The sequence below is a fragment of the Orycteropus afer genome, unplaced genomic scaffold, assembly GCF_000298275.1.
Source record: "Orycteropus afer afer isolate SDZICR_OR568_19922 unplaced genomic scaffold, OryAfe1.0 scaffold00093, whole genome shotgun sequence".
Taxonomy (NCBI): domain Eukaryota; kingdom Metazoa; phylum Chordata; class Mammalia; order Tubulidentata; family Orycteropodidae; genus Orycteropus; species Orycteropus afer.
Window position 1 is genome coordinate 2,137,544 of NW_006921680.1, and position 26,192 is coordinate 2,163,735.

At 39.4% G+C, this 26,192-nt stretch overlaps 1 protein-coding gene across 1 annotated transcript in view; it reads right to left on the reverse strand.

The window, feature by feature from the left end:
* The window catches only part of CAST (calpastatin), a 176,855-nt gene that overhangs the window by 31,102 nt on the left and 119,561 nt on the right, over window positions 1–26,192 (reverse strand). Inside the window, exons 9-22 of the mRNA XM_042781176.1 lie at window positions 22,210–22,278; window positions 20,720–20,818; window positions 19,171–19,251; window positions 18,901–18,939; window positions 18,314–18,406; window positions 18,090–18,179; window positions 16,657–16,758; window positions 12,672–12,755; window positions 11,214–11,261; window positions 9,705–9,800; window positions 7,709–7,798; window positions 3,776–3,877; window positions 3,193–3,276; window positions 232–282 (exon numbers count right to left, since the gene is read on the reverse strand). Coding sequence (XP_042637110.1) covers window positions 232–282; window positions 3,193–3,276; window positions 3,776–3,877; window positions 7,709–7,798; window positions 9,705–9,800; window positions 11,214–11,261; window positions 12,672–12,755; window positions 16,657–16,758; window positions 18,090–18,179; window positions 18,314–18,406; window positions 18,901–18,939; window positions 19,171–19,251; window positions 20,720–20,818; window positions 22,210–22,278 — 1,128 coding nt within the window. The remainder of the gene's footprint in view (window positions 1–231; window positions 283–3,192; window positions 3,277–3,775; window positions 3,878–7,708; window positions 7,799–9,704; window positions 9,801–11,213; window positions 11,262–12,671; window positions 12,756–16,656; window positions 16,759–18,089; window positions 18,180–18,313; window positions 18,407–18,900; window positions 18,940–19,170; window positions 19,252–20,719; window positions 20,819–22,209; window positions 22,279–26,192) is intronic.

Below are 26,192 nucleotides of genomic sequence, written 5' to 3' on the forward strand. Positions count from 1 at the left end.
TTGAACCACCAGCCTCCTGGTTAGCAGTCAAGTGCCTTAGGCACTATGCTACCAGAGCAGTTCTACTCAGTTCTATAGGGTCATATGAGTCGGAATCAACTTGATGGCAATGGGTTTGGTTTTTGGTATTTCACATGCTGATGAACTCACTGACAGAAAGCTATGGCTTTCCTGAATTAACAAACGGGGGCCAAATGAGAAAGATGTACTCAGAGAAATGGGTTTGCTTACTGGAAGCTGTTCCTTGAGCTCTTTTGGCAGGAGTGGTTTTCCATCTTTATCCTATCCAGAGAGAAAGAAAACAAAAACAAACACACAAATAAACGAACAAACAAAAAAAGAATTTAATCATTTCACATTTTATCCCAAGTCTCCTCTGTAAATATTGCAAGGGATCAGTACATTATAAGAGGTATATATAAACTAGAAACATTATTTCAGAAAACAGATAGATACTCTCACCAGAGAGTAAGCTCACCATAAGAATTCTCTCACTGTAAAAAAAATTAGCTCATATTAACAAACAGTAAGTTCACAGTACATCAGGCATTTGCTAGGCATGAGGGATGCAAACAGGTTAGGCATGGCTTCTGAGGTCACAAAGCAGTACAGGAGAAAAATATGTGAACAATCAATATAATGTGACATATGCTATGATGCTATTTACGGAACTGTGGGAGCATGGGGAGAAGTCCTCTATCATCCGGAGGGTGGGCTTGGCAAAGGTTGCTTGGAGAAAGCTGATTATAAGCCATGCATCCAGTTAGTATGTGTTGGTTCTGTGCCAAGCTCTGTACTATGCCCTGGAAATACAACAGTAACCAGGACAGACAAAAGTCATTGCCCTCGCAGAGCTTACCCTGTGGATAGGATGTTCCGACTAAGATTATGTCAAGCTTTAAAATGATTTTAAGGGTCATTTCTGAGGTTAAAGGGCAGAAACCATAAACATTTGAGGCTTTTTAGTAAAAGGTGCTTATAAATTAATGGCAAATTCTATTTATCCACATATACAAAAATAAACTGTACAAGCCTATCTGTATGGAGATTTCTACTGAGAAATCAGCCCAAGTGTTTTTTTTTTTTTTTGCTTTATTTTAAATGCGGGAAGGTGCTGTGGTTTAGAGGCATCACGTGCTTCTCTCTTAACTGACATAAACTCCTTTATCTCCTTTTCCATGGCCCTCTGCAGGTTAACTTGTACCTTCTGACCACTCCTCCATCAGCAGGGAAAGCAGAACCTGGGCTTGCTCCCCATCCCCTTAGCTGCAAAGGCAGCTGTGATGGTTAAGTTTGTGTGTCAGCATGGCTGGGCCTAGTTGAGTGGCTGGGCAGCTGGTAGTAGTTATTCCCCATGATGAGACTGGCTATCAACTCCATGGTGGGACCTACCACAAGCAGCTGAGTAGTTGCCTTGGGGATATAGTCTGCTTCCTGTGTATAAGCAACAGCTTAGGGAATGGTCTCTAGCTTATGGCATGCCTGAACCCTGCATGTAGCTGTGTCGTTGTTCAACAGTCTGCCATGCTCTGACAACTTTGGGACTTTCAATGGACTTGAATTAATGGCTTGCCATGTGGTTTGGTAACATCTGGACTGTGTCATTTTATTTCTCAACCTTGGGCTTGTCAGCCTCAGTAGCTAGTAGCTGCTTGAGTGAAGTTGTTGTTGTTTATTGTTATGTGCCGTCGAGTTGGACCCGACTCATAGCGACCCCTCCTTGGCTTTCCGAGGCAGTATCACTACGGAAGTAGATTGCCCAACCTTCTTTCCAAGGAGTGGCTGGTGGGTTTGAACTGCCAGCCTTCTGGTTAGCAGTCAAGTGCCTTAGGCACTATGCTACCAGAGCTCCAAGAGATGCCTCTAACTTCAGTGGGCTGGAAACAAGAGGCAGAGCTGAAGCCCGAGGTCAAGGGGCTTTCACACAGTCCCTGGACCTGGCACTTTGAACTTAGACTTAAAGCCTCGAAATTGTAAGAATAAACTCCTGTTTGTTCAAGCATCCCATGTGTGGTATATTCTGGTCAGCATGACACTAAGTAACCAGAACAGCAGCATGTATCCAAGTGATGCATAGGGTCATGGGAACACTTCTGTCCCATCCTCAAATGGTAATTGTGTTCCTGCCACTCCATAGTCACCGCTGGAAGGAGGAAACTTGAGGTCTTCCCTCAAGGGGCTAAATCTTACTGAATAGACCTGATGTGAGCATAAGTGATAGATAACAATATGGCATTTAAATAAGAGAGCAAGCCAGCAACTAAAAAAAAAAGTTATAAAGCAATATTCATATGTAACGTGTGAGGTAAGCACAGAAGAGGGTGAAACTATGGCAGAACACCGGGGTCAGGGAGGGCTAATCATCTCCTTGCTTAAAAACTGTGATAGAAAGGAAGAAAGAGGGTTAGCCTGGACTTGCCCAGCTTCTTCCAAGTGGGGAGACGATAGATGAAGACATGTGGAAACTCTTCCTTAAGAATTTCCTTAAGAAACTCTGAGAACGTGGTACACATAGTTGCTGTGTGTGCCACATAAATGGACCAGCACATGGAGAGTATCAATCAGATTTTCCTGAATTATGAATGAAGTGTAAGCTGAGTATTCTTGAGTAGTGGCTTGCTATGAAGATGACTGACGTTCATTGTATTGTCCACACATCTGCCCCTGTTCGTTCCAGTGTCTGTACCTCAGCTACCAGATTCACATGATGTCTGCCCTGGTGTCACTTCTTCTTTGGAATTTACACACTCAAAGTAAAGGAAATAGGCCAGCTTCCCACTTTATTAAATGTTAAATAGACTCTTTCTTATTTATTTCAGCTTATATCTAAGAGTTGCATTTTTTTTTTTTTTTTTAGGGAATAATTGCTTCTCATTTTGGCTTTTCTCTTTATAGAAAATTTTCTAACTCTGCTTTATTTCTGCTATTATACCAATCCACATATTGGGATGGAAAATCAGGAAGCTTAGATGTTAAGCTTTCTAGCACATAAAGGAGAAGTGAAAAGCTACTTATGGATATTTCAGTTTCATATGTGGGATTCTAACATGATATTAGTGGATTAATACTATTTGGTGTTTGAATTATTAACAAGATCTTCATACTTCAGATCCATTACCCTGTCCCTATTTTATGTGTATGAAATCTAGAATGGACTAAAAATGAAATAGAAAAAGATCCTAGCTTGTTTACCTTGGCCTCTTCTAATCTATAATCAGGAGGAATTGTTTCTTCTTTTTCACCAAGTTTTTCCCGGTCCTCTTCTTTGGCTTTCTCCTGAATAAAAATTACACCATTTTCATTGTTAATAAGTGTTTTCCCCATAAAATGGATACTTGAGAGACTGAATGAGAGATTGAATTCGAGGTAAATTAATCCATTGTTAGGTTAGAATTACATATGGCATTATATTCAAGTTCATATAGCAAGTGCATCTTTAACACTGTAGTTTAGACACCACCATAAAGCATGCGGGGCTGAAGGGCAGCCTGTGAGGAGCAGTCAACAGCTGCCACTTCTCTCAGGAGGCCTCAGCAATGTGAATGCAGGCAGGCAGAAGGAGCCTTGGCAAGTTCTGATCTGTGAGTTCTCTCTATGCACTGCTGCAGTTAAACACTGATGCTTACCCAGGCTCAACTTGCTGAACAGACTATGTACACTAACAGAGAAAGCCACCTGGTCATGTTTCATGGGAAACATAAAAACAAACCAACAAACAACTTATGGGGGCAGATCAATGATGGTTATTTTCTAGAAGTATCTGAGCTGCCATTACCTTGACTTTATCTGCCACAGGTTTTCCTTCTTCTGGATCTGCTCCCTTTTTCCCAAGGCTACCAGCCAAGGCTTCTACAGCATCATCTGGCACCATGTCCTTCTAGAAGTACATCAGTGGATATCTTAAGTAGATGGTTAATCACCTCTTTTAAAGCAGACTACATCAAACAACTCAGAATCGCACGCCCTTATTCCAGGCCTAGATAAGCAGCATACATCACCTTCTGACAATGTATCAAATAAAATGGAATTTATTTTTATTAAAAATTCTGAAATGTTAAAAATTAAAGCAAAACTACACTAAACATTCAGTATGTACAAGTTAGATCATAACACTGAAAAATGTGTAAGATTGAATGCAGTATATTTTGATTTAGAAATAAGGAAAAGGAATGAGGTACCCTGGAGAAACTGAAAGTCAGAGAAGAAAAGAAGGGATCTTTATGGAAGTCATTTTACAGATGGCACAGAAAAGATTTTTCAATAAAGCCCCCAAGAGGACACTCTTTCCAAATCTCTGAAAGAGCCTGGCCTGTCACAAGTGATGAGGCGCAAGCTGAGTCTGCGTTTTCCCTGTGGGGCTTCTACTGGGCAAGTGGAGCCACAGCTGATTCAGATGGCTCTGCCTGTGACCCGGCTAACCTGAATGGCATACAGAGACTGCCTACCTGCGTACCATTCTTCAAAATGAAATGTGCTCCCTTCATGACGCAGTGAGCTCAGCCCCTCTGGTATTTAAAATTAAGCTGGATGAACACAGACTATGTTATAAAGGGAAAATAAAGGAGAAATTATGTTTGGGCTAAAAGATAGAGCTAGACCCAAACTCTGTGTCACAAACCATTCATTGTTATTGTTGTGTACTGCTGAATCGATTCTGACTAATGACAACTCTATAACAGAATAGAACCATCCCAGAGGGTTTCCTACACTGAAATCTTTACAGGAGCAGATCTCTAGATCTTTTCTCTTGCAGAGCAGCTGCTGGGTTCAAACTCCCAGCTGTTCAATTAGCAGCCGAACACTTAACAACTGTGTCAACAGGGCTCACTGATTCATTCATTGTTGTTGTTAGGTGCCGTCATTTCCGACTCATAGCGACACTATGTACAACAGAACGAAAAGCTGCCTGGTCCTACTCCATCCTCACAATCACTGCCATGCTTGAGCCAATTATTGCAGTCACTGTGTCAATCCATCTCATTGAAGGTCTTCCTTTTCTCTCTGACCCTCCTCTTTACCAAGCATGATACCTTTCTCCAGGGACTGGTCCCTTCTGACAACATGACCAAAGAAAGTGAGATGAAGCCTAGCCAATCTCGCTTCCAAGGAGCATTCTAGCTGCACTTTTTCTAGGAGATTCATTCATTAGTGACCCATAAAATCATTTTAACGATTTGTGACTAGGACTTTAAAAAAAAAAAAAAAAAAAAGATAGATTAGAAAAAAGAGTGTATCACACATAACATGGATAATTTCCATTAAATAAACTGCTGTTTTCATAGGTTGTAGTATATATGCATTTGATCTTGGTCAAACAAAAGTATAAAAATCCCTGCATTAAATGGTCTCAAAGTTTATTCTTATCACAATAATCTATGACCTCACACTGAGTATCTATTGGAATTATAGAATAAAAGCATCTTTTCTGTTTATATATCTCAGCCATAATTTCAAGTTAGAAAAATTGTGTTCCTGCTAAACTGCACTGCAAAAACAAAGCTCTTCAATGCCGCAAAGTAGACTGAGTGGGAAGTAATTTATCGCCATCTGGTGGCTGGACACTGCATTGACTGACTGTCTTTCCAGGGGCAACAGTAATCCCCAATGTATCTAACCAGTTTGGGGTTATAGCTAAAATGCAAGAGTTGCCCTTGTGCCCAATCTTACTAAGCTAATTTGAGCTGCTACCCGAGCCCAGATACCTGTTCACACTTTTCTTCTTTTTTCCCTCTAATGTCTGCTGTAGAATCTTTGGAAGCCACTGCTTCCCAAATCTATGCCCTTTTGTCAACCTCAGGTTTAAGAGATCAGTGAAACAACTGTAAGAAAGCCAGGAGTAGAAACAGTCTTAAGAAACTAAGGAATCTGGAAACAAGACTAAGGACTAAAACTTCCATTTCTGTAGTATTTCATGTTGTCACTGGATTTTCTCAACAATTTTTCTTTTCATACAAACAAGAACAACTTCAACTGTCTTTGGTCTTTCTCTCTTTATCTCTTAGCTCACTGATCCTTCAGCCTTTCTGGAATCCCTTGACCTTTATCACACTCCTCAGCTATTCTTTCTGACTCCCAAGGGTGGCACAATCCCAGAAATGCCAATTACTTCAGTGATCGTAACCTCGGCAACTGTAGCTGGAGTTGGTAGGGCAGAGGCCCAGGAAAGGAGAAAGCAAGAGCTCTGATTTTTATGTCCACTGTAATTACAATGTTCGACTCTCCACAGTCAAGGTCAATCTGGAAAGCAACTAACTGAGCCTGCTAGGCCCTGGCCATCCCAGATGGTGCACGTTTTGTTCAAAAGAGTTCTGCCCTGGAATGTTAGCCATTGTCTTTTGATTCTAATCATTGCCTCAGATCTTGTTCCTTTCGCCAGTCTCTTCCCACATTCCCTCGCCCTCTCCTGTTCTTTACCTCTATGGCCTGTGGCCTAGCACCTGCAGTGTAAAAGTTTCTAGAGAGTACACTGAAACCTAAAAAAATAAAAACAGGATCAAGTCCTGTTCGAGGCAGGAGTGTGATCCTGGACTCTCATGTGTTTGCAGTTGGCATCCAGACAACCTGGCAGGAAGCAGCCACTTCATAGCACCCAATGCCCTTGCCCAAGGCCCAAGTGCTTCACATTTCAGTGCTGGCCTGTCCTCAGCTCACTTTCTACCCAGGGAAACAGTGCTATTCAACTTTCTTTAAGTTGAGTAGTAGGTTTTTTTTTAAGTTGAAGTGCTACTGCTTTTCAGTGTGATCCTTCCTTCCACACACAAGCCTTTCCTAACTTTTCCTGGAAAGAGGTTCCTTCACTTTTGTTGTTTCTGTCCTCTTTCCATATGGGAATAACAAAATTGTAAGTTTGAGATCTGGCTAGTATCCATGCTAGAATGGAAGGCCGTTGACAGCAGGGGCCATATCTCTTCTCTCAGTGGAGGCTCTGAAAGGCTAAGTGATTGTTCAAGGTCAGCCCAAAGTCTCATTTCCCTCATCTCTAAAGGGAAGATGATCTGAACAGACTATACAGCATTCTTGTAAAAATTCAATCAAAACAGATATTGTAAAGCATCTTTAACAACAGCATAATAGATGATGAAGGCATAGTAGCATGCAGATTCATCAAATCCACAGTACTGAAACATATTTCTATCAGATGTTATTCTATGAGCCAGGTTATAGCTAACTGAAACAAAACTCATGGAGTTCAAAGGAAAACAAAGATTCAACTAGCTAAATATCATACATATATGTAAATTAGAAAGAGAGAGAAAGACAAGAAATGAAGAAGGAAAGAGAAGGGAATGGAGTTAAATTGGCCTTCTTTAGTTGGGAGAGGAGGGAGGAGGTGTAATGATCTTGGTACAAACTGTTCTACCAAGACAGCCAGTAAAAAGCAACAGGGGGTTATTTGTGCAACTCCACATAGGCTTGAAAGATGCAGAAAAGTGAAAAAGCATGACTATTCACAAATAACTGAGGAATTAGAAAGAATTTCAGGTGAAAGAAAAATGGTTTCTAGTGATGTAATTAAAAAAAATTAAATCTAGCCTGAATTTCTAGCACATTCCTGAAGTCCAAAGAATAGTAGATAAAATCTGATCATGTGTATCACATTTTTTTATTAGGTCAGAATAAAATGGCAAAAATAGCAAAATCTATACGGAAGGAATAATAGAATTTCTCAAAACATTACTCAGTGTCCAAGGTATTAACTTACCGAGGCAGCTGGCTTAGGTGGTGCTGACTGAATACTACACATTGAGGTCTGAGGCACAGTCTCTCCCACAGGAGTTGGGGCCGGGGTCTTAGATTCCTGAGGAAAGAAGTAGGTACTCTGAATAACTTTAGAAATATCTTGTTGTTGGCAAGGAACCATGGGGTACCAATGATACACTCTGTTATATTAGATGCTGTGAACATGCTTCTCTCAAATGCCTCCAGATTTGTTGAATAGCAAAGAAGTCAAGGCAAACTGACTTTAGTATCATGATTCCAACTTAGTTTTATCTTTTAACCTTAGGTAGGTGCTTAACCTACCTCAAACTCAGTTTCTACATCTGTAAAATGAGAACAATGACAGTATCCACATCTCAAGGGTTAATATATATATATATATATATATATATATATATATATATATATATTTGTTATCACATAGCATAATATATAATAAAATAGTAACCAATTATATAGTATAATACAATGTCTTATGTATTTTTAAATATCTGTCCCAGAGCACTTTGTAAATAGCCATATATATATATATGTAAGGTAGTCATACTACCCAAGTCTCAGAATTACTAGGGAACTTGTTAGAAATATACTAATTCTTGTGTCCCACCCCAAAGTACTTAAACCAGAAATTCTGGGAATGGAGTCTAGTAATTTGTATTAACAAGCCCTTCAGGTGATTCTGATTCAAGTCAAAGTCTGAGAACCACTGTCCTATTTTATTTTAATCATCAGAATAAATTGCAAACAAATTGGTTTTAATCCAGACATTTAAGGAAGCCTACCCTCTATACAAGTAGGACAGCCAGAATGCTCCACAGACGTGAGGATGAGACTTTGTCTCATATAGTTTGGACATGTTATCAGGAGGGATCAGTTCCTGGAAAAGGACATAATGCTTGGTAAAGTAGAGGGTCAGCAGAAAAGAGGAAGACCCTCAACGGGATGGACTGACACAGTGGCTGCAACAATGTGCTCAAACATAGCAAGGACTGTGAGGATGGTGCAGGACTCAGCAGTGTTTTGTTCTCTGTACACAGGGTAGCTATGAACTGGAAACAACACAACACACCTAACAACCACTCCCACCAAGGTGTTCAACAGATAATCAATAATAGGGTATGATCTCTGCTTTCAAGGAGTTCACTATTTACTGTGTATAAATATTTGAGGTGAAGGTGGACCAACATTTGGTTGTAACAAAGGCTCTAAGGACATATAAAGAAAGTATAGACCCCCTGCTATTGCATTCTGGTTATAAGAGTTGGAAGGGAGGGTTATGGTTTGGGGAGGGAAAAGCAGGGGAGCAAGAAGTCCAGGTTTTAGCAGAGTCTTAAAGGACGAGGAGGACTTTAGTTAATGCACATGTAGGAAGAAAGGAAATTCCAGAGAGAAGGGGCAGCATGAGGACACAGCAGGGAAACACACAGGTACTTAATTTCACAGTTTAGTGACCCCAGGGCAAAAGATGGTGGGAAAGGAAGCTAGAAAGAGAAGCTGGGGCCAGAATATATTAGCAGTAACTTTTTTTATTTTGTAGGAAGTGGGTAGCTCCTGAGGGTCAGGATTGACATGATCACAAACATGTTTGAAAGAGGCTAATTCTGGGGGACATAAATGATGGAGTAGAGGAAAACAAAGACAGAGGCCACTGCAATCTTGAGATGAGAGATTATGACAACTAGGTCAGTTACAGAAGCAGGACTAGAAGGAAGGAAAGGATTTGAGAGATTACAGGACATGGCCTCTGATTTGAGGATGACTAGATTAAGGAGGATTTAAAATGTAGGAGTATCAGGGTCAGCTTGGGGGAAAAAAAGGCATTCAGAAAAAGGCAAGACAAAAGCTGCACATGGAAAAGATGGCATGATAGCTTTTCATCAACTGCTTCATGTTACAAGGGCTTTGGTTTCATATTTTTAAGTTTGTACAAAAACATAATTTTTTTTTTTTAAAAAAAGCCTAGAGATTCGTAATTAGAAACATACTTCTACTTTTTCAGTTGGCTTAGATGGTTTTTCTTTACTTTTAGACCGGTCAAAATCTTCTGAAAGTTCATCAATGAGTTCTGATTCACTCAGGGGCTGTAATAAAAAAAAATAATTGATATACACACACACACACACACACATATACATATACATATATATAATGAAGTGACTAATTTTACTTTTTTCAAAAAAATGTTTTCATAGAAAAGAAATTTTATTTCCTATTAACATATATTAGACCATATTTTAGGATCTAAAACCAAAACCTAGTTTATATACTTTTGAAAGTCTCTGTATTTCTGCCAGCAAATGTTATTAGTAGCCACTTTAAAATGGAGCTCTGGTAGTGTAGTGACTAAAGCATTTGACTGCTAACCAGAAGGCTGGTGGTTCAAACCCACCAGCAACTCCTCGGAAGGAACATTGGGCAGTCTACTTCCACAGCGATACTGTCTCAGAAACCCAAGAAGGGGTCGCTATGAGTCGGATCTGACTTGAAGGCAGTGAGTTTGGTTTTTATTTTTCATTTATCAATGTAGGATAAAAATGTCACCAAACTGAAGAGCACTAAATATCTCAGGACCACAAAAATTTTAAAGGTTTAGTTAGAATTTTTCCTGACACTCAAATTTCAGAAGAATTTTGTTCAAATAAAATAGCCTGTCCTTTCCCAAAGATCTGAATAGCTTTTTACTGGTATGATTTTTCTCCCCCTTCCTACTTCCTAATGACTTCCCTTTACACTAAATCAGATGAAACATAAATCACATATGCCTTTCCTATGATTATGTGTGTTTTTGGCAGGAAAGTTATGCTATCTTAGTTCTTTCAATGATTCACACAAAGATGTTCACTAACAACCGTAGGTATCCAATGACAGAATGGCATCTGGGTCCCAACGTTGACAGCTTGAGTTTAGAGGTCTGGCTCTGCTATTCTGTAGCTAAATGATCTTGGGCAATTTACTTGAGTCTCAGTTTCCTTATACTGCCAGCCTTCTGGTTAGCAGTCAAATGCCTTAGGTACTATGCCACCAGAGCTCCCATCTGTAGGACAGGAATTATAATAGTGGCTTCCTCATTCAGGGAGGACTGAAAAGCTCCTGACCCAGTGGCATGTTTACAGTAAGTTATTAATAAATGTTGCTAATTATTATTATCATGGCAGGTAACTATAATGGTTGCTACTAAGTTAAGGCACTGTAAAATCATTAGAGTATGTGAGCCTATGATTAGGATCAAGCTCTAGTTTTAGAGCTATCCTGAGATCAACAGCTAATGTTCAAAGAAGGTTAATCAGTCTAGTGATAATACTTGAGGAAAATAATCAATAAATTTGTGAAATGTAGTCAGAGATATCAGCTAAGTGTTGATGTCAGAAATTCTCTCTTTAATACTACCTTGGCATACATGTCTCCATAGTGAAATCTAGCCTGTCAAAAAGATCTCAAATTATACTTTACACTTTGGCCGTTTTTCAAAAATAAGGTAAAACTTATCTCCTAACCTTTGACTTTTCTTCAGGCTTTGGCAATAATGGTTTCCCATCTTTATCCTGTAAATGAAAATGAAAATTTATTGGGGGAAAAAAAAAATTGTTTTCATGCCCCATAAAGTTTGCTTTGGAGAGTTCCAGGATATGAGAGGAGAGTGCGTTTTTCTCTTATATTTTGAGTAAATCTGTGTTTCATATTTACCCTTTATAAAGTATGAGAATAAGGTATTGATATGCAATTGATTATTGATTACATATCTCTAACAGGTGTTTTTGCTGATTTAGTAGCTTACATAGATAGTTAAGTAGATACTGTAGATAAAATTTGAGTAAATATGACGTTTACTTTTCTTTAGAAGTTAACTGAAAAATAATTTTTTTCTATCCATTGGATAGGGTAATAGAAAAAAATTATTGGTAAGAAAGCTGCAGCTACATTAATGAAAGATTTTTAAAAAATAATAAAAAAACACACAAGGGCTAAGGGGGTAGATATCATTCCTAAAACAGTTTTCATTTTTCAGATACGAGGTTTCTTGATTTAGAATATTTATAAAAATGAAAAACTTTTCATATATAAGCATACATAGGAGTTATAGTAATTTTCTATTCTATGTTTATGTGTATTATTTCAAAGATAACTTACTAATAACAAGCTAGTCCACCATCCTCACCTCAAACCAAGATCAGTAAAAAAACCACCTTAATTGAGGATACCTATAAATAGTTGTCAGACGCCCTGGTAGCTCAGTGGTTAAACACTTGGCTGCTAACCAAAAGGTCAGCTTCGAACCCACCAGCTGTTCCATGGGAGAAATTATCTGGAGAGCTGCCTTGAAAACCCTATGGGGCAATTCTACTTTGTATTCCATGTCGGAATCAACTTGATGACAATGGATTTGGTGTAAATAGTTGTACATTTATATCTACCACTTAGAAGACCCACAGTGCTTTTATCCAAATGGCTGGTAAAGAAAAACTTAGTCTCAAATTGTTTCTTCTGCTTTAAAGTAAAGGATCTATGCCAATCACTGTTAATAACTGAACCATTTGCATTTGTGAGCATTTTAATGGTACTTAGGAACTTAAGGGAGCTCTAGTGGTGTCCTGGTTAAGAGATTTGGTGGTTAACCAGAAGGTTGGTGGTTCAAACCCACGAGCCACTCCACAGTAAAGTGATGCGGCAGTCTGCTTCCGTAAAGATTTACAGCCTTGGAAACCCAATGGGAGTAACTTTGAGTTGGAATCAAGTTGATGGCAGTGAGTTTGTTCTTTTTTGGGGTTTTGGGAACTCAGGTAGGGATAACCTACCCCTCAGTGGGTCTATCTATAGTGGGCAGATAAGAATTTCAGAGGTAATATCTGAACTCGGACAGATGTGTCCTTAGCATCAAGTGTATAGAAATGACAACAAATGATAGAAAGGCAAGATGAGCATGCTGCTGTTATGCACTGTGGCTAAAAACTTACTGTGACAGGTTTTAATCTGAACTCAGATGGGATTGTTTCATCATCCTCCCCACACTTCTTCAGTTTTTCTTCTTTGGCTTTTGCCTGATGAAAATGAGAAAAAAATAAGCATCTGGAGAATACATGTAAAATGAAATTATATGACTTCTTTCATGTACTTCATAGGTTTGTAAAGAAGACCAAACTAGATAAAAGTGTCTGGAAGTGCTCTGTAAAATACAAAGCAAAAGACCATGGTAAGTGGCTATGTGAAGGTAGTGCAGGCTGACTGAGAAAAAACAAGGCAGAGCCAGGAGTCCTGAGTGGGTTTTGCTGCTCTGCTGTCCTGTGCTCTGTGATCTTGGGAAATCACTTAGCATTTCTCCAGCTTGGTTTCTTTAGCTGTAAAATGGGGCTATTAATAATCCTTAGGATCCTTGGTGGTGCAATGGTTAAGCACTTGGCTGCTAACTGACAGGCTGGCAGTTCGAACCCATCAGCTGCTCCTTGGGAGAAAGACGTGGCAACCTGCTTCCATAAAGATCACAGCCTAGGAAACCCTATAGGGCAGTTCTCCTCTGTCACATGGGTTGCTAAGAGTCAGAATTGATTGACTCCCTGGCACACAATAATCCTTACCTAGCTCACCGACTTGTAAGGCTCTCCAGAAAAACTAAACAAATGATCCTCTGAAGATGGTAAGCTCAATGCTAAGCCAGTTGCAATAATTTAACAGCCTTCACCTGCCTTAATCAATAATATCGTTAACTAAGGAGTGGGAGGAGGAAAACCCAACCAATTCTCATGAAGGCTAAACCCAGTTCAGAAATGGGAGAAACATCCCATCACAAATACTGGCTGATTCAGGAATAATTAGTTACCTCTTTTGAAAGAAAACCTTTGGTAGCACCAGGACTTCACTGGGTTATTGGACAATGAACAATTAACTACATTAGAAATAACATCACAGTTCCATAGTCAATCATTGGCCTTCTAGGATAAAACATTTACATTTTAAAGTCCTGCTGAGTAACCATGAAGTTCCAGGACATGAAATACTTTGTACCTATATTAAGGCATGGATTTAAATCAAAAGCTGAGGAACTTATGTGCCTAACTAAGGAGGAATCACTTAGCAAAGCTGAGCCAAATCCACAGCTCTAATCTACATCTCAGCCTAAAACAGTAGTTCTGCCCTGATTGACTGAAGGAGCCCTGTGGTGCAATGATTAAGAGTTCAGATGCTAACTGAAAGGTCAGCATTTGAACCCACCAGCTGCTCTGGAGGAGAAAAGAACTGTCTATCTGCTCCCACAAGGTTTACAGTCTAGGAAATCCTATGGGGGCAGTTCTACTCTGCCCTATTGGATCATTATGATTTGGAATCAATAGCACACAACAGCCTTGCCTGATTAGTTGATTAATTAATTCAAAAATTATCAAGCACCTCTAATGAGCCAGTCACTGTTCCAGGTTTTCGAATTACAGTTCTATTCCTCTTTCAAAAAGAGATGAAAAGGTTTTTTAACATTTCCAATTGTATTCTACTTCACTATATTAGGGAAGTGTATTAGGTAGTAGTGTTCCTCAGTCCAAAGAGGTGTAAGGTTTCCAATCATAATACAGCCTTCATGAAAGTCAAGAGTCACCTGTATTAGACTGTGCTCTCCACTAGTCTCAGGCTGGTGGACTGTGGGAGTTAAATGCACAGCTAAATCCTTTGTTTTCCTTGTTTATCTTTGGATTCTTTAAATGCTCCGCACTGTGGTTTGTATACAGTGTTGTTATGTGCCATCAAGTTGGACCCGACTCATAGCGACCCCTCCTTGGGTTTCCAAGGCAGTGTCACTATGGAAGTAGATTGTCCCACCTTCTTTCCGAGGAGTGGCTGGCTGGTGGGTTTGAACTGCCAACCTTCTGGTTAGAAGTCAAGTGCCTTAGGCGGCACTACACTAGTTTTCTGAATTGAAACAGCACTCAACTAGGTGGCCAAACCAAAAAATGAGAGAGAGAGATATAAAGAGGTATTATTGACAGAACCAACATTTGTGCACCTTGTCTCTGGAGCATTAACTATTTTCTCCACAGATAGCTGTCTAGTATGCGAAGTGCTGGAGTGGTGGTGAACTTCTACAGGGTGACCCCAGCCTTTGTGAGCCTTACCCAACACTGACTCTCTAAGGACATAATGAATTCACCAGTAGGTACTAAGAATTCCACTTCAGTACCAGAGAATTGATGACTCTAACAAATAATTGTCTTTTGTACATGATTACAAAGGAAAACTACTAAGTCACAGGAGTGGAAAAGAAGAGTTCCTTTTGCTGGACTTCTAGGGCCTTCCTGCTGCTCTGAGGATTTCTAGAGGAAACTGAATATGTTTATATGCATCCTAAACTAGTCACTAAAACTGCTTTAAAATTTCTTTTTATGTCACTTTTTACATTTGCTGAACTGATTTCAGTTCCTCTCAGGTTCTGTTTGCTCTAGGACTTAGGTTTATACCTTTTCCCCTCATATTTATTGTCTCAGTCAATCATCCTAATTCTCTGAAAGAAGCCTAAGTCTAAGGCACTTGAGGCCATGCAGCACTCAAGCAGTGGTATCACAACTTGGTCTCCAGATTCCCCTCAAGATTCTGCCAAGACCACCCTTTCCTTGAGACCACATTGCTTCTTCTTGGCTATTCTATGTACATTTTACATTGTATTTTCAAAAAAGTTCCTTTTCTTCCCAATACATTACTTGGTCCTGGAGGCCAATATCTGCTGCTTCTCCTGCTCCCTTACGTTCGTCTTCACAGAGCCTATCCTGCCTCACTGTGCCTGGTGACCCCTCAGGGAAAGCTGAAGACAGAAACTGGCCCATTTTGGACTAGGGCAGTCCCAGACTCAGGGAAAGTTGCTAGGAGTCTGGGAGACTCACTCTCCCTGACGACTCAGAACCAGGCAGTGACAGCAGAGACAGTGGCACTGTGACAGCGCCATCTATGAGTACCCTTCCTCTGAGCTGATAGGGTGGGGCTCATAGGGAGACATCCCTCCCCCTCCCACAGCCAGGATTCCATCTCCCCTACTAACCTGTCTTGTTGGGAATATCCCCAAGACAATTCTTTCCTTCCCTTCCCCATGTCCCCATCATTTTCCCCAGAAGACTGAGTCTAAATAATTCCACCAAAAAAAAAAAAAAAAATGTAATTTAACACTAAAACCTCCTCCGATACCAAATATAAGCTTGTCTGGCTCAGAAGGCATGTTAAGATCTTAGAGTATGGAGGGATAAACACTTATCAATATCATTCTAAATATTTAGGACTTCTGGTTGAGACTGATTAATTTTATTATGGTTTCAAAAACTATTTGAATATCTTTCCTCATAGTTATAAAGGAGGGATGTCCATACCACCTACCTCCATCTCCTTCTTGCCTTATAAATAATGGAAACCCAACCAAACCAAACCAACTCATAGTGACAACCACTGGGTTTCTAAGGCTGTAAATCTTTAGAGAAGCAAATTGCTTCATCTTTCTTCCATGGAATGGGTTCAACCCACTGACTTTATTGGTTAGCAGCCAAATGCCTTAACCACTACACCACTAGAGCTCCTTCATATAAATGGAGGCACTCAGAAACCTTCTGATAACAGAAATATCCACTCTCCATGAAAGCAGGCAGACCTCATTATTTCTCACTAGGCCACTGACACTGTGTTATCTTGTTTAGTCATGTGTCATTTATGCTTTGGCAAAGGAGATCAGTGTTCATGCTAAATATTAAAATTCTAGATATTTTACAAGACAAAGACTCAAATATCCCTCTCGGTTGCTAACTACCCAGTAATAAATATCTATAATAATCAGACTATCAGAGTGAGGCAGAATGCAGAGCAGTTCATTTCAACTCTTGAATAAAATAAAAGTTGTGTGAGAATTCTACACACGCATCATGCATTTAGCTTTGCAACCTGTAGACTAATACATTGTAATATTAACTCCATGTACAGTACCTCATCAACCTCCTTAATAGAACTCAGGTCTAGCTCTGGCTCTGGTTTCCGGGTGCCCAGTGAAGCAGAGAGGGCATCAAGTGCTTCATCACTCATTGTATCCTGTCAAAAATTTAAAAAATTCTTTACATTAAAAAGGAGACCATTTCCTCAGACACAACAATCTATTTATTGGTGAAGTACAAATTATAAATAAAAAAGATGAATTGTGGTGTGGGGAAGGACTTTTGGAAGGAGATTTCTTTGAAATCTAGCAAAAAAAGAGAAAAAGGAAAAAGAACTTACCAGTGAGTGAAAACTGGGGTTAAGACACGTTTTTACAAGAACCGTGCTCTCAGTGGCAAACGTGACTCCTTACTTAGCAAGCCAGAATTAAAACTATGTAATTATATAATGACAAAATACTTTTATCAAAATAAAAGCTCCAAGTAGTAAACTTGCACTATCCTGTTTTTCTTTCTCTAAAAGTGACTTCTGATAGCCCTGCCTTGTAGCAAAACAGCTAGGCTCAAGAAGCAGGGAAACTGGAAGTGGCTGGCTTTTCTCTTCTCTGACAGCACAAAGGCTGATCGTTGTAGTTACTCCCGCTCTCAGGGGTGTGGTACTCTCAACTGCTCCCTCAGCCAGCCAGATAAAAACAAACTGTCCACACGAGGAGGGGAGAGGCAGAAGCTCTGACAGGAACTGTTCTTTAACATTATTCTGTTTCTAGAGAGAGCAAGCTTCTTTTGCAGCCCAGAGTTGTAGGATCATCATTTGGGATTTGTGAGAACTAAGACTAGATGGCACATAACAACAACAACAAATCATAGTTTATTGTGAGTCCCTGGGTGGTACAAACAGCACTCCTGGCTGCTAACCCAAAGGCTGGAGCTTCCAGTCCACCCAACAGTGCCTCAGAAGAAAGGCCTGGTGATCTACTTTAGAAAGATGAGCCACCAAAAATCCTAAGAAGCATAGTCCTCCTCTGACAACATGGGGTTGCCATGAGTTGGAGTCAACTCCACAGCAATTGTTTCTTAAGAGAGGTAGGCAGAAGCAGTTACAACAATCTCTCCAGTGAACTGCAGGGTTCAAACTCCATTAGGCCCCTTTAGAAAATCAAGATTGAAGACAGAATGTTCCAAGAGTATAATTTCCCTGGTTTCCTACCCTTCTGTGTATTTTAACAGTGATATAGTCTTGTTTCACCACTAAGAAGGCCGTGCTAAAGTCAGTCTTAAGACTTTATAGAAACATACAAGGTCTGCCCAGAGACAACCAATATACCCATGCATTTAGCTTTGCAACCTGTAGTGGTTTCCCTGTTCCACAAAGACCCAACAAAGAGAAGATGCACCTCATATAGTGTAATGCACTGCTGGGATTCTCCCGAATAAATTAGCTCAGGCTCAGGTGGATCCAGGATATTGTAAAGAAGCAATTATTTATACCTTCTCCACCTTTCTCTTCTTCTCATGGGGTGGAGCAGCACTTTGGATTGGCCCAGCTGACTGAGCTTTTAAAACCTCTCCTGTAGATTTCTGAAAAATACAATGCAAAAGATCAGAGTTACAGATGAAGAAAATGTAATTGTGACAATAGTATCTAAAATGCTGTTATTTCAAAATCAGGAGTGGTTTCTAATATGTTTCCCCTAATAGACTGAAAACAATACCTTTTTCTCAGTTTTCTTTCTACCAGTGGTAGGAGAACTGCAGGTGAAGTCAGATGACAAGGCATCTATAGCATCTTCAGGCCCCATGGGTTTCTAAAGAAATAGACACAAGGACTGGTAAGACTTGGAAATCACTCAAGTGAAAGAACCCACTTCTTGTAAGCCCAGCAAATGAAGAATGTAGTTTTGCAATTTCTTTCCTACCAAACCAGATATAGTGATGAAATAACTCAGAGAAAAGCCTATGTTTGGAAGGGGGTGGGTGTTCAGTAAATGTTATTTTCCCCTTTCCCTCTTCTAAAGGTATTACATTAGGATATTCTCATTTTAATTTTATTAACATTTGTTTTATATTAATCTTCACACTTTCTTGGCTCCACTCTTCTTCCCTCCCAAAAAACTATGTATGAAACCTATGAGAACTAAGACACCTCCACAACCACCTCCTTTCTCTGAACAGATGGTAATATCATCTGATTTAGAAGTTAGAATACAGAATTTAGAGTTAACTGATTACAGAATGCCAGTCCAATCAAATATGTGAAATATGTTAATTTAGATTTTAGAAGGCAGATACACAAACTCACCGAAGAGTCTGCAGGAGGCTGTAAGAGTCCTTCATTTTTCTGAAACAAATGTCAATTTGATAGTATTAAGAAGGCATCTATTTTTCAAAATAATTCCTTACGATTGTCAAGCTGTACTGTTGAGTGAACATCACAGTAATATAAATGAGTTTCATGTGTCCCATTGTACTGTCTAAACTTAAAAAACTGTGAAGACATTGATTTGATAAAAAAAAATTACCTTCCAAAAAAGTAAACAGTGAGATAAAAATAAATGATTATTTAACTTACAGCCAGAAGTTCCCTATATTTTGGAGGAATTGTAACTTCTCTTTTACCCAATTCTTCTATATAAGTGGATATCATTGGATCCTGGAATAAAATCACACACATAGGGATATCATGTAATTAATTAGTTGAGAAGATTATGTGCATATTATGAAATCAAATCCTATACTAATGAGATAAAATATAAATTATTTAGAAGCCAGTACTTGAAACAACTCTGAAATTCTAAATTCATACAAATACTTTCCCATATATTTAATCAGCCTACCCTGTATGTCTTATTACAAAATATTCAAAATACTACACTGAAATTGATTCCTATATGAATAATACATTTTGTTTGAATGTTTTTTATTATCTAATATTTCTAATATATACAAAAGTACAGTTAATAACAAAGAATTTCTGTAAAACTCAACACTATCAGATCTTGTTATTTATTATGTAATTTCTAAGAAAAAAAAAATCACAGATGAAGCGAATGCCTCCTATTTAGTCCTCTCCAATTCCATTTCCCCATTGGTAGCCGCCATCTTGAATTTTACATTTATCAGGTCCATCCACTTGAAGTTGAACATATTTTAAAACCATTATTACACATGTAGGCATCTATTTATAATATATAGCATTACTTTATTATCACATGTTATATAAATGGTGTTATAATCTACATATCATTCTACATTATTTTTATGCAAAATTATGTTTTTTTAATACATGAATAAAGCATTCTAACCACTATAAAGTATTCCATAATATTATTGTCCTGTATCCTGTTGATGAACAAAATCGTTCCCAAATGCTTCACCAGCTCTCATACCCTGTACCCGTGGATAAGGCTCCCTCCAGGGAATTCCTCTAGACATGGAATTGATGGTTGACAAATATGTGTATCTTCAACACCCACCAGCTGTAGGTGAGTTGTCAGACTTTCACACATTTGCCAATCTGGTAACTGTAAGGTAGTATCTCTCCATGTTTTAATTACTAAGAACTCCTTTTACTTGTTCATCAGCCCATTGAGCTTCGTATTGTTTTTCTATCGGGTTGTCTTCTTCTCACGGTTTTCTTAATTCTTTATAAAGTCTGGGAGCAAATTCTTTGTTATGTCTGTTGCAAATATTTTCTTCCAATCTATGGCTTGGCTTGGCCTTTTTTTTTTTTTTTTTTTTGGTAATACCAAGGAATATACAACTTTGTCGCTCAGAATAGGAATGAAGTGAGGGCAGGAAATATTTGGAAATCAAAATAAGTTCAAGTGATTCGGCTTAAATCTTGAGGACAGAAAATAAGTCTTTGTGAACCAACACGCCATTCTCTGTGCAGGCCATCAATGTAATAGTAGTAGCTACGACAGGACAAACAATCTCCAACCACCAATACTAATGTTTAGTGGTTATCATTGAAGCTGTTACCACTTTGTTTCTATGAAGCTGTTATCAGCCTGTTTCTATACAAGCGACAGAACAGTAGGTATTGTCTTGCACTTAATGACCTTATTTACTCTTCTGCCCATTAGCAATGACTTTTTACAGATCTCAAGATCACATACCAAAACTTCTGGTCCAGTATATGCTGTAGTATCCTCTTCAGTTTCTTCAGGTTCTCCCAAAGTGCCTATTAAGTCATCCAAAGCAGCATCCATGCCTGACTGGAAAAGAGAGAAATACGTGTGTTATACATGTTTCGCTTGGGGTTTTTACAAAATACACCATTCCACATAGAAAATACCAAATACCAAACGTTCTTCAATATCAAAACAGTTAAAATCTGGTTTCTAAAGTAAAAATTAAACTCATAATTTAAAGTCCCAGAGTACAGAGTTTATGTTGGAAAGATAAAAACCAACATTCAGGTAAAAATCACAATTTCAGTAAGTTTAAAGGTATTAACTACATGAATAAAATTATGAATTCATTAAAGCCTCCTGTCCAATGTTCTCACAGGAAAAGAAGAACAAAACAAAATAAAAAAGAATTATGACCATGTTGCTATAAGCATAGGAGAAATGTGTGGTAGATATTATATCTCAATAGTTTTCCAGAGTCACATACAAAAAAACTCCAACAAAATCTCCATGTAACACCTTCTCCAAATAGAATCTATTTCAAAAGTGGTTTGCCATGTGCCCTTTCATTCATTTGTGTTCTTTGGTTCACTTTATTGTCTGAAGATGTTTACAAAACTGAAATTACTCAGAAGTGGTGACAAGGAGTGATGATCTACTTTGTTGGTATGAGTTTAAATCAGTATAGTGAACGGAAGAGTGTCTTCATTCTATTTTTGAAGTTAGGAATGAATCATTGTGGACAATAATCTGGATCTAAAGGGAAAACATTAAACTGGGGAAAGAACCTTTAGCATTTAACTCAAGATTAAAACGATGGTTTAAAATGTTTATTGCAACATTTTGCACTGAACAATTTTGGTATTTGGTATACTCCCACTACAAACTTAGGACTCACCAAGTTGTGGATGTGTGTAATGGAACCTGGGGTCTGTTAGTAAGCTTTAGGCTGACTCTTTTGTGAGTTTCAGAGATAAAGAGCTGACTACTATTCTTTAGTGATACCTCTGGTTAAAGAAGGTATGTTTTTCAGGAATGAAACTGGAATGCAAACTTAATGGAATATAACATGAGTTTTCAAAACAGAAGTCCATAATATAAAATGTTAAATCTTCCATGACAGAATACTACTTGTTCATAATGCATGGACACTTTGAATCTAATCCTATTAGCGTGGAACAATAGTTCATTAAATGTTGTTGTTGTTGTTGTTATGTGGCATCGAGTCGGACCCAACTCATAGCAACCTGTCCTTGGGTTTCTGAGATGCTATCACTATGGAAGTAGATCGCCCAACCTTCCTTCCAAGGAGTGGCTGATGGGTTTGAACCACCAGCCTTCTGGTTAGCAGTCAAGTGCCTTAGGCACTAAACTACAAATTATTCCCTCTTATTCTTTTCTCACAATATAGCAGATTATAATACACACTAAGAATATGAATAAATATCTTAGGAAATGCACTGTTATCTTCATACCTTTCCAGATGGCTTACTCGGTTTGGATTCAGATGGTACAGCTGGTGTTAATGATTTATTTTCTTTTTTCTGGTTGGGGTTTAGAAAGAAATAACTTTATAAAATTTAATAATATTACATATTTAAGAAGGAATTCATCACCATCATAATAGCATGGACCATATACTGAATACTTGCTCTATGCCAGACATTTATATATTTTTATATGTATTTTCAGAGCAGCTTAAATAATATTATTCCACTCAGTAATGTGGAAAGCAAGGCTCAGAGAAGTTCAACAACTTTCCCTAGGTTACACAGTAAAGGATAAAAACAAGATTTCCCTCCAGTACTCCCTGTCACTATTCCTGGTTGCCTCTCCCAGGCCCCACAGTCAGTCTTTGTAACATTTACAAATTTTGTGCACAGTCTCAGTCATTTCTTTGAGCTTTGGCTCTCTGGGTCTCTGCCCCCACTCAGCAAAATCTCTATACCCTTTCCTTGCTTTGGTATCTCATTCATTTCCCTAAAATGAGTTTCCCTTCCAGTATTGCTAGAGCTGCTCTACCAAAGACTGCCAATAACTCCTCAATCTGCAATTTCCATGGCTTTACCCAGACACAACCTTCTCAACCTTGGGGAGAATCCCTCTCCTGATTATTTATCTCTGGCAGCAGCCGTGACCCAGCTCTGTCCTGGTTCTACTTATGACTTCCCTTTCCTGATACCTCTGGCATTTCTTCTACTCTGTCTGCAACCACACACATTCTGCAAGTTCCTGTCCTGCACTGGTCCTCCTATATGGTATCATTAACTATGCTCTGTGTGAACTGCTGTCAGGGGCATGCAGGTTTAAGACAACTGTGAATCGTGTCCCAAATGAAGGCATCCAAATACCAGTCAGTAGAACACAGAGATAAAGTGCACAAGTTGTGGAGTCTGACTGTCCAGGTTTTGGTGTGAAATGGGAACAGTTGCCAAACCTACCTCAGGAAATAGTGAGGATTAACAAAAAACCAAACCCACTGCCATCAAGTTGACTCCAAATCATAGCAACCCTATAAGACATACTAGTACTGCCCCATAGAGTTTCCAAGGCTGTAAGTCTTTAAGGAAGCAGACTGCCTCATCTTTCTCCCACAGAGCGGGTAGTAGGTTCAAACTGCCAATATTTTGGTTAGCAGCCAAATGCTTTAACCACTGTGAACTAGAACTCCTCTGTAGTGAGGACTAAAACCAAAAATACCAAACTCACTGCTGTCGAGTTGATTCGGACTCATAGTGACCCCTCTTCGGGTTTCTGAGGTGGTATCTTTATGGAAGTAGATTGCCCAGTCTTCATTCTGAGGAGTGGCTGGTGGGTTTGGACTGCCAGCCTTCTGGTTAGCAGTCAAAATGTCTTAGGCACTACACCACCAGAGTCTCCTAAATGAGGACTAAAACCAAAACCAAACTCACTGCCGTCAAGGTGGGTCCTACTCACAGTGACCCCTCCTTGGGTTTCCGAGGCAGTATCACTACAGAAGTAGATTGCCCAATCTTCCTTACGAGGAGTGCCTGGTGGGTTTGAACCACCAGCTTTCTGGCTGGCAGTCAAATGTCTTAGGCACAACAAGGACTAGATAAGTTAATATATATAAAGTGTGAAAACCAGTGTTTGGCACAGGGTAAACACAATGTAAAGTACCTGCTATATAAGTAAGTGCTAAACAAGTGATTGCTGCAATTGTTCTTTTAAAAATATCTGTATGGGCCATGAGGGTATGACCTTGGATCTAGGCAACTGAATCCATTTCCAAGGGGTTCAACCACTGCCTTATTCATTCATATTCTCCTTCCCCTCCACCACCACTCTCTTGTACTCTAAACCAATATTCTAATTGCCTTGATACACATCTTTCTTTGGACACCTTAAACTCTCAATTCAGCCTATCCAAAATTGGACTCATCATCTTTCCTTCTTAACCAGTTCCTCCTTTAATTTCTGTCAGGAGTAACCAGGGACCATGAACGATGAGGGAAGCAAGAGTGGCCTGGGCATTCTTCCACTTGAAAGAGCCTGATAGGAAGTCCAAACCAAAAACCAAGCTCATTGCCTTTGCGTCGGTTCTGACTCATAGTGACCCCTCCTTGGGTTTCCGAGGAGGTATCTCTACAAAAATAGATCGCCCAATCTTCCTTCTGAGGAGCGGCTGGTGGGTTTGAACCACTAGCCTTCTGGTTAGCAGTCAAATGCTTTAGGCACTACGCCACCAGTAAGTCAGGCCTCCTTAAATTCTGTGCCCTGGACACCTTTCTTTCCTCACTTCCAGGTTACCAACCTAGTCAGTCAGACTCAGAAGCCATAGGTAATTTTACATTTAACTCCACTTTCACACACTTTAGCCAATAATTTCCTACAACCTGAAGATTTAATCTCTGCAGTGCCTTTCTCATCACTACCCCCCTTGTTGATTCTATCCCAGCTCTAATTTATGAAAAATTATAAGTCATCAAGGAGTTCTGGTAGTGTAGTACCTAAGGCACTTGACTGCTAACCAGAAGGCTGGCAGTTCAAACCCACCAGCTACTCTTCAGAAGGAAGGTTGGGCAATCTACTTCCATAGTGATACCGCCTCAGAAACCCAAGGAGGGGTCCCTATGAGTTGGGTCTGATTCAAAGGCACATAACAACAACAACACATAAGTCATGAGGATTACTGAAACAGCCTCTGACCAACCTTCCACCTCTTCATCTATTCCTTTCATCCTACCCCCACTGTCCCTTAAGGCTTTTGAAGCTTGGTTTTAATCCATCTGTTCTCTACTACATTACCCCAACTGTTCTCTCATCTTCAGTGGCTACTCATGGCAGGCCAAGTCAGCACACATAAAAACTCCCCTTTGCATTCACCATTGTGTTGCCTCAACTTGTCTTTCTGGTCTTATAGCACCCCTCCACTCCCCTTTCTGTGCTTCACCCACACTAGAAGGCCCTCTGTACCCAGAACACACCTTACTCTTTTTCACTTTGATGTATTTGCATGCCTGCAATCCTAGCTATTCTCAGTGCCTAGCTCAAATTGAATCTCCAGTGCTCTCCCAAAGCCCTTGCAGATTTACCATTCAGGCAGAATCTCTGGGTTCCTCACCAAATAGCCTCCTGTGGGACTTTTCTTAATCTACTTTGAATTACAGTTCCAGGTATTCTGTCTTCTCCCTCACCTCTAGGTGGGCCAGTCTGCAGCTAGTATATTCTGCAGAGACCACTGCAATGCTTACAACATGCTAGATGCTGAAAATGAATAAATGAACAAATGAGGAAGGAAGGAAAGGCAGACCTGATGAACTCTATTTTATAAGAGAAGAATCAGAGTAAAGAAAAGTGAAATGACTTGCCACAAGTTCCAACACAAATCAGTGCACAACAGATTTCTCTATATGGTTCTCCTAATGCTACTGTATAGTTTTCACTGGTCACACTGGCTCATTTATATCTAGTGTAAAATTTCAAATCTTGATGAAAATTTTAAATCTGTTCTAACAGATCTAGTCCTCTGCCTCGAGTCGATCCATTTTTCAAACCATTTCATCAACGTATTCCTCAGCAGCAGAGAAGAAAGAGTGCTCCTGAGATGGAGGTCTCAAGGTAAGTGCACAAGTGGTCTGCTGCAGGAAAGAAAAATTGAGTTGGGAATTTCACTTAAAGTAAAGTTTGCCTCTATTCCATAGGCTATCTCTGTTAACTTGGATAAAAATAATGTGCCTTTTCTCACAAAATCTGAGAAAAACCAGTGATTTAGGGAGATGTGCCATACGTTTCACCTGTAACTTCCCTCACTGTCTCACCTGCAAGAGAATACCTTTCTCATTTTGAAAACTAGGAATTTGAATATATATTACTTTTTTTTTTTTTTTTTCCTATTTTCATGTCCCACCAGCCACTCCTCGGAAGGAAGGTTGGGCAATCCTACTTCCGTAGTGATACTGCCTCGGAAACCCAAGGAGGGGTCGCTATGAGTCGG